Raw genomic sequence first — 17,822 nt, forward strand, 5'->3', positions numbered from 1 at the left:
CAGAACTAACCAGAGAGCTCCTCGGAAAAAGCAATGGGAAGCAAAATCTTTGGGCCAGACAGGACAGGGATCCAAAGCATCATTAGCATGCAGGGAAGGGCTTAAGAAGCAGGTGAGAAGGACAAATTCCTATCTCTGGGGTACAGGGTATAACCAAGAAAAGAGTCTTCATTGCTCAAACTTGAAAATAATAGTACCAAATGGTTCCAAAAAGGAATTCAATACTATGAGACCATCATACATGATGGGTATTTAAATATGCTTCTAGAAAGGAGCAAGATAAATTCCTGGGAGAAGGAATAGGACAAGAACTCTTATCTGAAATTTAATAAAAAAAGACAAATTGACCCCTCAAAATGTCTCCATTTAGAAGAGATAAGCAATGCTTTTGTTTATCCTTAACTTAAATTTTTGCAGTTACTCTATCTAGTCACAGCAAGTAGGTAACTAGAATTAAGATATGAAAATTTAGAAGCAAACACAAATTCAAATTGGAAAATTTTGTGTCATTTACAAAATAGTTCTTTACCTCTGCACTTTATTTCAATGAATTATGATTCTCTAATATACAGTAATGCTACAAAACTTGGCACACTGTAGGCTCTCAAATATGTAGTATAAAAAATTACATTAAAAATAAAAGCCCTTAAAAAAAAAAAACCTGCTAACTTACAATTTAAAAAATTCTGTGTATTTTAAGGCACTTTAATCCAGATTTTCTGGGCCTTATGTATGTGAACATTTTCTGTATGTATGTCACATACACACACATCACACAGGTTGCAGGCTTATTATACATCTCCTCACTCTGCAGGAAAACTTCTGGCATGTTTGTTAGCGAATGCAGCACCTCACAGAAATTTCCAGCATGGAAATAATCATACTAACAAACACTTCCATTTAGTGAGACATTTGTGCCTAAATTGAAGTTATGAATATTGAACAATCAAAACTGTTCAATAAGGGTTACTACAGAGATGTATTATTAAGAATCTATCTTGGTAGAACGCTTCAAAGTGTTTTTAAGGTGAAATGCTATAATCATACTTAAGAACAAACATAATCAAGGAAGAACTATTTTCTCACTACTTAGAATTCAGGTTAATTGCCTTTCTTTTCAAAGTAATTTCTCCAACATTCTTTCTTTTCTAACTGAAATGAGGTTGGCCTTCAAAATACAAGGAGAAGGAAATATATTTCTGTTCACCTTTACTCTTCCTGAAGATCTGAATTGGTTCATACTGGACCCATACTGGAAAACCTAGAGGAGAATATGAATCCATGGCCCTTTTTAGGGAAGCACTGCAGATGGATGGCAGAAGGAAGGTGAAGAGCGGTAGCTCATGCTTTTCTGGTAATGCATATTATTCCCGGCCAATCATGAGAGGCCTTCCCATGGCTGTTTACCTTAAGATGGCCAATGTTTTCTAGCGGAGGTTTTGGGAGGAAGAGAACTATCACTGCATTTCTTTCTTTGTTGTGAATGAAGAAATGGAGTAGCGAGCAGAAGTGAGAAAACAAAAGAAAAGACAGATAACAGATATGAGAGACACAGTGCAGAATTGTACAGGTGTTAACCGAGGAGCAGAGAAGAGAGTAATCAAGTTTTTATTATGAAATTGGGCATGCAATGCACTAGGGTGATGGTGTTTCACAATGGACAGTGCTTTGTAAATTCAAATGTTATACTTACCAACTAACAAGTTCAAATAGGAAAAAGAAGAAAAGAAAAAAAGTCTATGAGAGATTCTATAAACATCACTTTTAACGTGTTCATTGTACTGGAGGCAGTTTATCCTAATCACTAAGTCATAAAATCTCCAGAGCTGTACTGTCCAAGACAGTGGGCATAGCCATATTAAAATTAATTAAAAATTAACATTAAGTAAAAATAAAAATGTGGGTTCTTCGTGTACTAGCCACATTTCAAGTGTTGAGCAGCCACATGTGGTTAGTGGCAACCAAAATGGACCGTGCAGAGACAGGGCATTTCCATCGTCATAGAAAGTTTTACTGGAGAATATTGCTTTAGAGTATGCCCAAATCAAAGAATATTTTCCTCAAAAACAGCAATTTCTCCATGTCTCCCTTACTGCCTGCAGTGTGAAATCCCCCTTCAATGAACTGAGAGTCAAATCAGGCTTTTTAGTGTGTATGGTATATAGCTTATCAGTACCTCCTCACGTTTTGGCAAATGATATTTATGGAATATACTCAGCATATTCAAACTCTATAAATACTTTACAGTGGATAGATCTCAATTTTAGATGTAAAGAATACAGTGATACCTACCCTTCATTTCACACCCTATTCTGCCCAAGTATTGATTTCTATCACATGAGTCATAAAGAATGTTGCTTTATTTAATCACTTCTATTATTAATATATCCTCAGGTGGAAAGTATCTATAGGCTCCTATGTTTGTTCATACTGTATCTCTAACATTCTTACAGTACTCAGTACACACTTTATCTTGATGGTGTAATTGATTCATATATTGTGCACTGGTGTTACAATGAACTATTACAAATAACATGCTGAATATGACTTTGGGAGTCTATACACATTATAAAAGGGAACTCAATGGATTGTTATTTATTGTGGCTTTGTTTGTACTGCTTGCTGACAGGTATGACTGGTTTAAAACTGCTAGTTATTGGTTAAATAATAGCCTTTAAAAAAATATTGTGACTTTGAAAGTAGTTCCAATGAATACTGAACTAAGAGGCTCTGTGATGTGTTAGGAAGAACATGGGCATGGGTTAGACAGGCCCAGGTTAAATGCCAAATCTGGCATGTTACTAGCTGTTGGATCTTGGGCAAACTGATCTAAGAGGTTTTTTGTTTTGTTTTTGTAAAATGGAGACAACAGTAGTTATTTTCCAAAGTTGTGAGGGATGAAATGACTACATATGCAAAGATCCTGGCACACAGTAGCTACACAATAAGTTTAGCTATATAATAAAGCTACTAAACAGAGAAGAGTAAAATTTAATAGACTTTGGATCAGAACAGATGAGGATTAGAAGAGAGAGACAGAAGTTAGAAATGTTTTTGAAGAAAATGACCACTTACAAATATAACCACTGAAATGTGGAGAACAGAATATACTGTTTAGTTTTGAGGACGTTAAAGAACTTATCCACTCTTATGCTGATATTCCTACAAAATATAACCTTACTTATTAAAGTTTATAGACTACCCCAATAATCTTACTGCTTTAATATTGTTAAAGGAGTTGATTAGTGATTAAGATTAGCATGTATGCACCACCACTGGATGTCATAAAGGAAACCATATATAATTTATTTTTTTAAGTAATCTCTATGCCCAACATGGGGCTTGAACTCATGACCCTGAGATCAAGGGTCTACTACTGAACCCTACTGACTGAACCAGCCAGGCACCCCTAAAATTAAATAGTACAGGAATACAGGCAAACAAAGTGGTTTCATTTTGAAAATATTAAAAAACTGCCATTATTGCATACTTAGAACATATTAGTCTGAAGCTTGTCATATTTTATCTCCTTACAAATAGAGAAACTGGGTTTTGTGGATAATAAATAACAGAACTAGGATTTAAATCCAGATCAGTCTGATTCCAAAGCCCATACTTCTCCCATGGCAACCTTAGCTATTAAAAAAAAAAAAAAAAAAGGATTTTTTTTCAGTGGGTGGAAAAATAGAGTCTTTAAGAATCTTTAACAATTTCTAATTTATAAATATGACAGGCTGTAGGGCAATTTCTCTCAACAGCAAGAAGGGACTGAAAATATTTAGATTACATTGGTAATTACACAGGTAATATAATAGTAAATATAATAGTCTGACTCTGAAGTCAGACTCTGGCTTTACCAAGAATCAGGTGACTCTGGGTAAGCTCCCTCGCCCTCCCGCAATAGAACTGCCATGAAGATTAAATGAGAGAATGCATGTATAGTACTTAGCACAGTGCCTAGCACTCAGTAATTGTTCAATTATTCTTTTATTATTTTCATTATAAAAATTTTACATCTGAATGAATGTTCTATGTGGAAACTGAACCTAGTAATTATTGTCACAAAAGGTTAATGGGACTTTAAGACTGATATTATTTGCCTCTTGGACAACAACACATAATAAGCCAAATTTTCAAGTTCAAAATACTGAAAACAGGATACAATTTGGCTGCTTCTAATTTCAGGCTAGCCTAGTGATACATATGAGTAGGAATCTGTTTTAAAAACACAACAAACAAATATATAGCTTCTGTTATATGTTGAAGGAAACCGATTACTGGCACTAACAAATAATATTTAGGATATATATAAAATAACTATCTTCTGAAGAGCTACAACGTGTTCTTTCAGATCATTTCAAAGCCTGGGAAGGGGAGGAAAGTTTAAAATAACTTTTAAAGAGGGACACCAAGTTCAAGAGGTTACCTAAAGCAATGGTTAAATTTTGATGACTTATCCCTTTTGAAGATTCAAAGAGAGAGATCTGACCATCATAATACTATCCCATCTACATGAGGCAATACAGATTTTGTGAATTAGGAGCAAAACTGAAATTAGAAGGAAGATTAGACGCTACTGTAGGTCTTCATCATCATTTTATCTAGATTATCTCTTATTTTGATGGCATAGAAATAGTTGAATCTAACTACTAATTTTCATTATTTATTTAAATAGGAACCTATATGTAACCTAAAGGAACCTAAAGGTAATTGGTCTGTATGTAGAAATATATGTATATTTGTGTGTGTATGTATATATATGCATAATAGAGAAAAACACCAACCAACCCTCTAATATTTAGAGTGCTAAAATTTCTAACTTAATTTGTAGAAAAACAATAAATCCAAAGGGCGGTATCCACTCAATTAAAATAACAAAATATTAGAGGTAATTCTAGATACACTACACAATAAGCATTCAAAAGTATTTGTGGCTAATGACAGTAAAAAAGACATTAATACTGAAAAAATTATGGGTGTATTGTCGGTGTTGACATGGAGGAAGACAATATTTACTGTGTACTTTCAGCAAAATATGATCCTGTTTCTTGTTGCTGGCATTCTAGAATTTCTTTTATTAAAGAAAAAAAAGACTTGAATGTAATGTTAGGGAAAAATATCTAGATTTTGAACTGGTTACCAGTGTAATCTGGCGAAGAAAAGGAGTAATTTCATTTTAAAGTTTAGAGTCAGAGGAGAGATGTTCATGAATATAAAAAAAGTTTAAAAAGGAGGTCACTGTAAAACTTTTGATATTTTCCACACACATGCCTGACAAAGATAAAGGGATTTTTTTCCTGTAATTTTTTTTTAAATAAAGGACAAGAAAAATCTAATAATGGTTTAATGTAGTTATGGGAGATCAACAAAGTGTGACATCACAATATCTCCTTCAATGACCTTAGGGATAAAAATAATTTCCCTTAAGTATCAGTCTACTGTCACAGAGTCCATTTTGAGAAAATACAGTTATGAAATTTATGGATCAACTATGATACACCAAAAATGTTTTTCATACTTATTTAAATAATACTAAAAATTATCCAGAAGAATCCTCTCTTGGATTTCAATTCAAACAGTTGGTACATTAGTGTTAACCAGAAAGCAGGTTTTAGATAATCTTGAACCAAGTTATTAGTAAACTTAAAAAAAAAAAAAAGTATTTTTCCACACTATTCCGCAGAATATAATTATATAATAGGATTGGTTAGAAAGAACAGATTATATTCATTATATGATCATACTGGCATTTCTTTAAAACTTAATTTCAAATTATTGCATTTGTTATCAATTAGTGCTATCTTATATACATGGAGTATGCAAAGGAGAATCTAAAGTTGATTCTCAATTGCAATTATGAATGCATTTCTTCAATGTGACAACTAAATTTTATCATTATGCTAAAAAAGTAAAAATGAACCTAAAAAACTTCACACTATTATGTAATTTTTGCAAACCATAAGTCAGGTTCCTATTGCTATTACGTGGTTATCTCACTTCTTTCTCCCACCTTGACTTATAACTTTAAAGGGAGTTCTATTGTATGGAGTGGTTTATGATAGATAATCAAAATCTGAGATAGGAAGTAAAAGATAATCATTCTTCAGATATCTTAATGTTTTTGCTACTATAGAAGGAGCAAATATTTCACTTTCTTAGTATTGTGTTGAACTGAGAACCACCCTGATAAAAATATTTTATCTTTCCTAAGTATTAAAGTCTGCAAAACAAAACAAAACAAAACAAACCCAGAAAAACCCCAAGAATGTATTCGGTAATACTGGAATAAGTTATTTACAGATAAAAACATCCTTCTAAAACTTAGGGTGCAAGTTTTTATAATGATTCCTAAGGGCAAAGACAACTTAAAAAAATTAACTGAAAATAATCTGTAGCATAGTATTATGTTAAAATTCATATGTTCATTACTATTGAGATAATGAAATTTTAATAAAGTAGTAAAATACATGAAAAATGAAGCCAACAGAACCTTGACTTTGTTGCTGAGTCTCAGAAAGCAAGAATACTACTCCCCATATTACGTATCTGACCAAATGTGCAGGATAATATGCACAATATGAGAACATTAAGAAGAGGAATATGAAGGACTCCAGTTGGTAAACAAGTACAACATGAAAACTGATGGCTTTTATCAATTTAAGGGAGAAGTTAATCTGAATATGGTCCTATTATCAATATTTTTCACTTGTGAAACTTATGATTCGACTATGTGATATATGAAAGTGTTATTCATACCTACTTTAATAATGTCTGGTATTTTTCAGATATTCTCTCTTACTAAAAAATGAAACTTCCAGTTGTACTTAACTAGTTTTTATTTTGTTGTTCATTAATTTACTTTTAGTATTTTTTTTTTAGCATCATTCTTAATGCCAAGCGGACTTATTTTAGATTGTCGATCCACTGAAGTGAATCTAAAGACTTTTTAATCTCTTTCTCTTTCAAAAGATTCAACCTAGTCTACATAATTTTCCTCTTTGCTAGGTCTTTTATATTAATTTGGAAAGGGCTCTAAGTTTTTTGGTAAGATTATTTTTATAATGGCCAATTAAATGAAGACAGGAATGGAAACTTTAATTTTATCAACTAAATCTCAATTGAGAATTAGCCTTTTCTTTCCCCAAAATAAATGAGGCCAGAAAAGGACTATTATGCCTCTTAAACTTATTTAATACAAAGAAAACTTACATATCATAAAAGAGAATTTTAAGGTTTCTTATGATGAACTTCAAATATATTGTATTATTTTTTCTTGTTCCCTTGAACACTATTAAAATAGTCATCTCTGTATTGCAGGTGCCTAGTCTAGTACAAGGCACATCTGATGAGAAGATATGCAATAACAATGCGCAGCACATTACCAAATACAAAGACACACCATTTCAGCTCAGTAGTACTAGTTTTTTTCATGCTGAGAAACAAAAAAAGTCAATACAACAAGATCTAACTAATTTCAACCAAGGGTTGCTTCTAATTATTAGTTATTTTTATCCCAGAACCAGGGTTAGTGTTTCATGCAGACCTGGGTTAGTAAGTATAATTCTGGAAGAAATTTAGTGACAATTTCTGAAATGTTTAGTATAAATGAGGGCAATGTTAAGTTTGCTTATTGAGTTACAAGCTTAGTGCTTGCTAGTTTTTAAAAAAGGAAATGGGGGAAGAACAAAGGGTGTTTTGGTTGACACTTTGTCTTACCTTCAGATAAACAGAACTGATATTTAATGATCTAAAGAGGGAAAATAAAATAAATGAAACAATCATAAGGAGTGCAAAGTATCACAGAAAAGGAAGGCCATGAGTCATTTATTTTCTTACTGATTTTTTCAAAATTAGTTAATTGTAAAAATGCAGTACCCTCTTACAGTCTTTAAGTATCATAAAATAATTTACCATACCAACCACTTCTAAATCTAGACAGTTGTTTAACTTTATTTGTAAAATTAGAGATAAGGCAATATTCTTGGCCATAAAATTTGATCCTCTAAAGGTGAGAGAGAGTACGTGCTCAACTTGTGTTTCTTTTGCAGACACTTCAGTAATGATCCCATGAAACACAACAGTCATGGCCAGTAGCTCAGATAAAATGTGGTGCATGTACTTTTATGAGGATTGTTGACTTCTCAAGGAACTGCATTTAGGTAAAAGAAAGTATAAGTTAAATTTACAGGCCAAATTAACTCTTAAAAAATGAAAAATGTACTTCAATAACTGGAATGTCATTCAAGCAAGTTTTCTATTATTTTAAGAGTTTAGGACAAAAGGGTATTGCATTTCAAGTTCCAGTAGTGACAAGTAACTAATACTCGCTTTTAATCTTACCGGCATCAGATGGTAAATGATGGTAGGGAGCTGGAGAAAAAACCTGTGCTGCAAAATCTTCAAATGTCGTTGGTTCTAAATGGTGCTGGACAATTGTTTGCAGGTAGCGTGCTCTCTCTTCATAGCTGATTCCCTTCAGTTAAGGATGTACTTAAATGCAGCTTACAGTGGAAAAGAACAGATCTTATCAAAAAGGACCACTCAAATTGCTAAGCCATTACTTCTTAATAAATGTACTTAATAAATTCACTACTCTTACATATCATTTAAAAGTATGGCTTTTTAAGGAGCAAAAAAATAGTTTTTAACATAAGTTAAAAGGTGATTTTTCAGGTGATACCACTATACACGGCAGCTTAAGAGGGAGACATTTACTAGAAAACAGTGATACTACTACTAACCTGTTGGAAGAAAGAAAGGTAACCATTTACTTGAGAAAGGATTCAACTGCTATCAGGTCAGCCTAGGCTCATTTTATCTTGTTAAATTGGCTTCAATCTGCAGATTTACTCTGCAAAGCCACACAATAAATATTAGAATGCTGCTTAAAATACTGTCTGTAATTCTATATTTTTCATTTATAAAAAGGCTTATTGTGAGAAATTCCTGCATATCTTCTTCTTTTTCTAAAATCCTTGTATTTTCCCAACAATTGTTCTCATTTTGAATGGAAGACTACTGTTGCTGTAATCCTCGAATAACTCCATGTGGTTAAGATAAATACATAGTTGAATCTGTACGTCAGGAAGAAATATCTAGTCAATTATAACACTGAAACAAGCAGGAATATTTGCAAAGAGTCCACAGGACTCCTAAATACTGTCTAACAAAGCATCTACAGGGCACTGACACTGACAGAAAAATACTGTACTTCCCTTTCACCACGTTTTCTTCTCTGATATTATTGACAAGCAACCAGTACCTTGAAGTGTTGTTGCTTTTGAACAACCCACTCCAGGCTTCCTGTTTCAGCAGGCCTGATTGTGCTGTTAGCACAGAGAGGGCGAGAAAGGGAGAGAATACTTCTGTCGCTCACGAAAGCAGCTATGGAAATGGCTGTCAAAATGCAGAGCAGCAGGCAGCAACATACAATTATCAGGGAAACTCACATGCTGACTTCATGTCGTATCGTTCCTGAACTGAGAAATCAGTTAACCTTCCTTGTACAACTTTTAAAAGTTGCCCTGCTGTATCAGTGTGCTATGTTGACAGGCTTTGCAGAAGACATTTACATAAGTAGGAAGGCTAATAAAAATTTGCCTATGGGTTTTTCTTTCTTCACTGAATTTTTTCCAACACCCATTATAATTTATTTTCCTCAGAACTCTTTATTCTTTTTTTAAAACTGCAATTCAATTACTGTAGCTCTTCATTTCCAGAAATTGTAGACTAAGCCTACAACCAAGAGCAAGAAAAAAAATTGGTAAGGAAGATAATTTAAAGTGATAATTCAATTGGAGCTAACACAGCCATAGTTACATTTACAAAAGGTTATTGATTAAGAAGAGGAAAAAAGCTAAGAGTTAAAGGTAAGACTATATTCATTAGGTACTTAGACTGTGATGTCTTTTGCCCTCTAAATGGCTTGAGTACTCTCTTCTCGAATTACAATTTATTTTATGCATTAAATATTGAAATCTGAATTCCAATTTCTTGCAATCCATTATTTTCAATTATGTACACTGGGATTGAACTTTGAAGAATTCTACTTCTCGGGAGAAGACGCTATATTAAAATGATCAGTGGAAAGGATTTTATGGAAGAAACAGATATTTTTGAATGTTATCTTAGAAAAGTAATATAGCACACTTTAAAAAGGAGGTATATGGTTATAAGTGGAAGAGGATGAAACTGATGGTTCAATCTAAATAATACCACATATCTCACAACTTGTTGGGAAGTACTTTTTTCATTGGGGGAGATTCACAGCTGCCGAATTTTCTGCAGTTAATAGAGTCCTTTGATTCACAGCAGTGCCCCTTGTACAAAAAATACTGGCCTTTGTGTATTACCAGAAACTAATTTTCTATTTGGCTGAAAAGGGAAAAATGGGGTTATTGCTTCTCCCTCCTACAGAGCTTTTCATTATGCCTGATGCACTCAACTTCTAAGCTCTTCTGAGAAAAAAAATAACTGAAGAGGCAAGAGGTAGAAAAATGAGCTTGTTAGCACATTAGAAGTGAAGTATCTTGGTGGGCCCTAGAAATTCCCAGTGGTGTGTTAACTTATCACTCTATGCATGCTGGCACTGATAGTCTCCCAATTGATCACTCTCTTTTCGCACCAAAGGTGCTGCCAGGAAGCAAAGGCTGGAGGCCCACAGGAGAACAGTCTGCTATCAAAACAAGCTGTTTTTAAAAGTCTGCTTGAATGGGTAAAATGCTTCATGAAAAGTAGGGTGGAGACACCTACCTGCTTTTAAAATGCTCTACTTTCAGAGGGCCTATAAATGAAGTATTTTACTTTATCTTATTATATTTAGAGTTGACACAAAAAATTAGGCAGATAGAAAGCAAATGTTAATATTTCTAAAGCCAGAAGGATAGTTCCAGTGTAGTAAAATTTAATAGAGGAATGAATATCTACATAAAAGACATCTGGACTGTAATTCTATTTCACTATTACAAAACTCTGAAGAAACTCAAATATAAAGCTATATAAACTAAAATTACCCAGCTATAATGTATTCATTTTGTATAAAAACACGGGATGTATTTTTTTAATTACAAAAAAATCTTCATTAAGGAAAATGATGCTCTAAAAGATTTTTAAAAGTTCAAGTCTAGGTGGCAGAGTCAGTGAAAACAATCATTAATGGTTGAATTTAAATGAAAAACCGTAGGACTTATCAAAAATTAGGCAGGCTAATGTCTGAAAGTTTCCTTTTTGGGCGGTTGTTTATGGTAACTCACCGTCGAAAAGCTAAATATTCTTTATAAACAACATCGAAACAAACCAACCTAATCTATAGTACTTACATTCCTCCCCCCGCTTCTAGAAAAACATATATTAAAGAGATGTAAGGAACTCTAATTAAACCACAGTTCTGAGTCCATAAACAGGATATTTTGTGATTGAGATGATGATAAAATCAGTCAAAAACAGTGCTGTTAGCATCTGCAATGGTAACCATAATCCAAAGCTATTAATTCCTATATCTCCTCATAATAGATCAGACACTTATTCCTTAAAAGGCAACTCTCTAGGGAAGAGTTATTAGTACCTATAAATTGAGTGGCATACACAAACTTGATCACTAGCAACAACAGGATAGCTCAAGCTATATTCCTACTGTGAGTGCATGTTGCCATTGGCATTGAAATTAAAAAAAACTGAAACGGGTGAGATGATAGATAGGGAATGGTAAAGAAATTCAAAGCAAAATTTAAAGTACAAGTCTATGTTGAATTAAGGTTTTTGTTGTAAATTTAAAACAACCCAAGCCAAAACTAGCTAAGAAAATGCCACTTGATGAGGGAGACTTTCAGCTGGTAGGAATCTTTAATACAGAACTAGCCAATCAAAAGAAATAACACACAGGTGCTGCAATCACAGCAATATAATTATCCACTAATCCTCCTTCCTTCTACTTTGCAAAAGCAGAAAAGGGGGGAAGGAATATTACTATTCTAAAAATAATAAAGGGAACTAAATATTTTTCTAGTATAAATACTTTAAACCTAATCTGTACTTCATTAATATTAACATTATTATTCACTTTAAGTAACTACTTTTGATTTTAAACTTACATATGAAATTATTTATGGCCCTCTGTCACTGTGTCAAGACCAGCTGTCAAGAAACTGGGGTTCAATTTCAGCCTCGTCCTGGAAAGCGATGCATGAATTTTCTGTGCTGCAGTTTATCTATATGTTAAATGGGGATACCACCACCTGCTCCTATTTATGTAAGAGGGATGCTGAAGATAAAGGATATAAATATAGGGTAACCCAAAAGTCTGCCTACATCTGTGCTAAACATAGTTTTTCTGACTTTTGGTTCAAGTTTTTGTAAATAGCAGGTGCTGTCTCCCTGAGGGCAATTTTCAACGCCTGTTTAAGGAATATACCTGTATTCATGTGCAAGAACTCTGATAATATTTGTGGCATGTACAGAGGGACTTTTGACTTATTCTTATGAGAAAATGATTTCTCATGAGAAAAAGACAATATGAAGAAAAGAAGGATAATTAGTACACTTTTCAATTTTACTAACGCATAGGGAGGATATAGAAAAGGTAGATTTGGTTTTAAAGAAGCAACAACCTTTCATTCTCTACGATTTTCTTAATAATCAGAATGTAACTGTGAACTGCTTTTACTTAAAGCAAGAAAGAAAAACCTTCAGTTTTGTGATCACTAATTCCATGGCATGCCCAGTAGGTTTTATACACATTTAGCTCAGCTGTAATTTGTAACTAGTCTCAAAAAAAATTGAAGTGTGTGTGTGTATAATATTGTACATAGCAAGAATGAGTATGAAGTATTTTTCAGAAAATGCAGTTATGAAAATTACAATTTTAAGTATATGTCTGAGACCTATCACTGCTTAATTATAATTTCCTCTTAAGTTCAGATTTAATGCTTTCTTTCCTAAGCAAGAAAAAAATATTGGCTCCTTTTTAAGTAAAGGCAAAGTATGTAGTGTGTTTATATCTGTACTCAATATCATAGCCTCAGAGATTTAATGCCCATTCTGAAATCCCTAAATTAGTAAGCACTTGCCTGCACTCAGATATTTCTGTGGCTTCTTTGCTGTTTTAACACTTAGGAATTTTATCTCCCTTCTCTGTATGGAAGATTCCAAGAACAGTAATTGTAGGAAGAGGGAGGAGAGTTCTGCCTACTGACTTAAAATTTGGAGAGCACTACTTATAATATTCACCAAGTTTGTAAGATGGTTGGTGGGAGTTTTCACATCACAGAACTCAACAAATGCCACAAATGAGGGCCTCCCCCTGCTCTCAGAGCCAGTTGATAAACACCAAGTATGCCTTCTTCTTTGTGCTTATACTCCTAATAAACTAGTGGGGAGACTAATGTCATAGGGGCAGAGACCATGTCCTTTTTATTTTTACATATCCGGCACCTAACACAAGGCCCAGAAGTGCTCCATGACTGTTTATAAATTATAGAAGGAATGAATAAAGCTGGTCTGATAGTTAATAAGGAGACTGTTATGCAGACAGCCTCTTTCCTTTAATCCCAATTTGGCTCTCCAGAAGCAAAACCCTTTTGGTCCAATATAGTTGGGACTTTGCTAAGATTGGATTTAGAGACAGAGTTTGAATTCTCCTGTGAGAGTTTGGTTCCACCCCTACCCTTGATCTTGCTGACCTTCTTTGGAAGAGGAAAAAGTATGTATGTATACATACATAAAGTGTAGTATTAAGAAAAAAGAAAACTAATAACTTCAAAAAAAATCTAATTGCCTAAAAAAGAAATTCTATAAATCTTGAAAGTAATTACAACTCATTACAATTTAGCACTGAAATATTTTGCCCCACTGGTTGTGAAAATTTTTTAAAGAAATCTTTAAAATTTTCATAAATTCTACAGTGGTATGAGGCAAGAAATTTAGTTAATAAACTAATTCTATTCATTTAAGTGGCCATCTGTAAAGAAAGGAGAAAGGGAAGAAATGTCGAGAAAATCTCTAGATAAAAATCAAATGAAGGGTAATTTCAAAAAGTTTAGGCAAATTTCTAAAACTGCTCTGGTACACTATAAGAACAGATGTAACAATAGTCTTGAAAAATAATATTCAGAAATTTAAATATTCAGGTTTTTAAGAAGACTTTGAGAGGGTTTATCCGAGGGCATCATTTATTGAGAATAATTTAGGACAGTCTGAACTAGAGGAAGGATACAACAATCATCTACCAACATTACTTTCAGGAAACTTAGCAAAATCAGCAAAATGTTTATTCGGCAATAAGCCTTGCCTGGATGGAGAATACAAACAGAGATTTGCTTGGAAAAACAAACCTGCTGATCTGTAGAGTTGGCACTAGAACCTTGGTCATTTAATAGTCCAGTGCTCTTTGTATATCCAATCTCAATGATTTCAGTTTTGTGTGGAGAAAAGAAAAGGCATAGAGGCATTTTAGTTAGCTCAAGGATGGCCAACAGAATGACTGTTAGCTTAAATTTGAAGACTGCCATTTTTGAAAAATGTTTGCTTATATACTAGATATCATATATAATACAGGAAAAATCCTTGGCATGGTCTAGTAAAAATGAGAAAATAAACCACATTTGACTTTTTAGTTCTAAAGGGCCTTGAAATTATCTTCAAATATTCTGAAGCAATGTCATTACACAGGGTCTTGGAGAAATAATAAGTTTTACTGAGATATAGGATATATGTAGATATATTTTGTAAGTACATCTCAAAGATCACATGGTTGCTATTAGCAGTAGTAAAAGGTCATATTTTCTTGAAATATACAGGGCAATTAAGTACCCCATGGCCTAGGCACTGCTCATCAATAAGATGAAAGTAAACTATACTTGCTTACATTATAAAGCAAGATCTGGTAAATTAATACTCACTTCTTTCCTACAGTAGCTAATTTCTTCAAGACACATGCAGTGTAGCTCTTATACTGTAAAAATTTCCCCTAAGTAAATGGAATGAATCTTGGTATTGTTTATTTGTATTACCTTAACAGAAATTCTTCCGAAAGTCTGCAACAGGTTGTAACAAATTATTTTGTATGATTTTTATGATGCATTTTACTAATGAAATTCTTTAGTAGTTGCTACTATCTACGCAATGAAGGAAAAGCTGTGATTTGTCAGAGTAGACAAAGCTGGGCTTTAATCCATCCTTTTAACCATACTGCCAAGTCTATATTGTTTTCACTGCGTCTCAATTAGGAGACAGGCAGGACACCTGGTACTTCTTTATCTAAGTCCCATGGGCTGCCAGATGACTCAAAATCCATAACAGGTGCTAAGGCAGTGTGAGGATAGTCCTATTATTGAAAGCTGGAGTTGAATAAAATTTGGACCATATATAATTGCTCATAAATCAGTCAATTACTAAATGAAAACATTAAGTAAAAAGTTGATAAGCCCAATTCTACCAAAGTTCATGTAAATACATTTAAAAAGATTAACCTTAAATAAATAGGATTAAAAATTTAAACCTCCCTAAAGGTTCTGAAAATCCTTCCTGATTTAATAATCCAATAATCACTGGTGGTTTCTAAAAAGCACTAACATGATTATGAAATATGTATATTCCACTTTCATGAAAGTTGTATGAAGTAAAACATCTAAAAGAAAAACTGAGTTACCTAGATTTCAAATTCATTAAATTTAAAATTTTAAAGTTAAAATTTTAGATTCTCATTCTTGGTTAAGATGTACTTGAAAATATTATCATTAAGTAATAACGAGACTTTCACAGTCAATACAGAACTGCTTCAGAATCACAAGTATTAGACTAAGACTTTAAAAAACATTGGGGGATGGTTAGAAACACTTTGTTCCTTTTTGGAACAAAAATTTCAGTACATTATAGTTGAGGAAATGAATGTATGTGTTTGAACTAAACGCTAAACTTGGGATTCTTGTTAGAAGATTGCAAAAAGGAAAAAAGTTAAGTGAAATTTTACAGTGTACAATTACTTACGTGTTATCTCCACCTAAATGTGTACTAACTTAATTAAGATTTTGTTTAAATGCTATAATTATCAGGAGTACAGAAAAAGTGATTTATTATCATGGTAAGTAGTTACAAAGTACAACAAACTGTCATTTAAGACTGTGTCATAGAATCTATGATAAACAGTATATTGGCTTAAACTAATGCACTATATGCCCCTAGGGAATGATGGGCTTAGAGACTGGACTTTAACATCAAAATCTACCCATTAATCTTGACTTAAATATAATCTATTCTGCAGTAAAAGGAAGAATGGGCATTCAATGAATTACTGTTTTTGAAATACTGCACTGGTGCCCATTTACTAAAAGCATTTAAGGGGACATGAGGAGATGGACAACTAGTAAATTTTACAGACTGTTACTATTTCACAAACATGCATTTGATTTTTCACCAACTTAGCAAGAACATCCCATTTAAAAAAATTATAAATTAAAGGACATGTTGCAGAAATTATAATATTGCAATATAATTTAGTCAAGTTCAGCTGAAATCATCACCTATGGAAATATGCTGTAGGGTCAGGATCCTAGGGGCTGAAGTAAGCTGAAGTAGATCATTGTTTCTTTGCATCAGAATCACCAAATGCTTGATTAGACTGACCAGAAAAAAATGGAAAGGCCAGCAGTAGCGTTTATACAAATATCATGGCATACAATGCTTCATAAAAAGGGAAAGAACCCTCAGATTTTTAAATATACCTGAGAAACAGACTTCAAGGAGAGAGAGAGAACCAGAAATGACTGAAATAGTTATCCGCTATTCATTTAAATGATAAATCTGGTATTAACCCTAAGATTTGCTGACTAGTTTATCTACAGTGGATTATTTTAGCACTTGCAATTGTTATGCGTGAGATTAATTTACATTTCTATATTAATGTAGCTTGTAGGTATTCAGATATTTGGGAATTCTAAAAAACACAGTATAAAGGAAATTAAGCCAAATTTGTGTTTAACTTTATCTGATACATGGATTGTGGTTTTAATCCATTTTCCCTTATTTTAAATTAAAAAATTTTTGTGAAGATTAAAAAAATACATTTTCATCTAAACATAAAAAGTATCATAAAGCAAAACTGACTTTGTTATAATCTGGTGGGTTTAAAATAGATAATGGCATGTTAACAAGGAATTACTACAGGTGGTTGCTTAAATATATTTATTTGCTTTCTTTTTATAGTAGGTATGTGCTAAATAAAAGTCAACACTCCTATCAAGAGAGTAAGTAAATGTAGAAACATCAGTTCTACAACAGCTATTTTTGCTCCTTCTCTTTTCTGAACAGCAATTAGTAAAGCAACCCCTTCCCCTCCTCCCTAGTGCTGTCAAGCTGTTCAGAGCAGTTTGCAACTCGACAATGGTACCATTGTGAATGCTCTCTGGGCTTCCTTCCCACAGAGAGTTAAATGGGCAGTTCCTGCTGCCCATGATTGGTGTCCAGTGAAATAATACTCAAGAGCCAGGTTTTATCAGCTTCACGCCAAAGAAGTGAAGCCAGGGAACCCAAGCCTTCATATCATACTGGACCATATGCCAACCCTGATGGCCCCAAAGGTTTATCACTATGAATCAGGATCCATCATGTCCCTTGTGAAATTTCACTTCACATACCTTATGTGAAATGCAAAGCTTCACTAAAAACCAAACCTTCTTTACAATTGGCATGAACAGATGGACGGTAACAGTGGTTTGGCAAGCAAAAGTTAAGATTTAAATAGGCTGTATTCTAGTGTTTGAGAGGAAAAGCAGTTAGAAGAAAATGGGGAGATTTGTGACCCATAGTTTAATTTTAATTCCATTATTGAG

At 33.3% G+C, this 17,822-nt stretch overlaps 1 protein-coding gene across 8 annotated transcripts in view; it reads right to left on the minus strand.

Moving 5' to 3' along the window:
* Nucleotides 1–17,822, minus strand: part of RALGAPA1 (Ral GTPase activating protein catalytic subunit alpha 1) — a 247,809-nt gene that overhangs the window by 1,608 nt on the left and 228,379 nt on the right. For 6 of the 8 annotated variants that reach the window (XM_078053575.1, XM_078053572.1, XM_078053578.1 and 3 more), the window contains one exon: nt 8,341–8,465. In XM_078053575.1, the coding sequence (XP_077909701.1) occupies nt 8,341–8,465 (125 nt within the window). Of the gene's footprint in view, nt 1–1,407; nt 1,473–7,716; nt 7,748–8,340; nt 8,466–17,822 lie in introns of all 8 variants that reach the window. The other 2 variants (XM_078053573.1, XM_078053574.1) reach the window with 2 other exon arrangements.

Source organism: Halichoerus grypus, chromosome 8, assembly GCF_964656455.1.
Source record: "Halichoerus grypus chromosome 8, mHalGry1.hap1.1, whole genome shotgun sequence".
NCBI classification, from domain to species: domain Eukaryota; kingdom Metazoa; phylum Chordata; class Mammalia; order Carnivora; family Phocidae; genus Halichoerus; species Halichoerus grypus.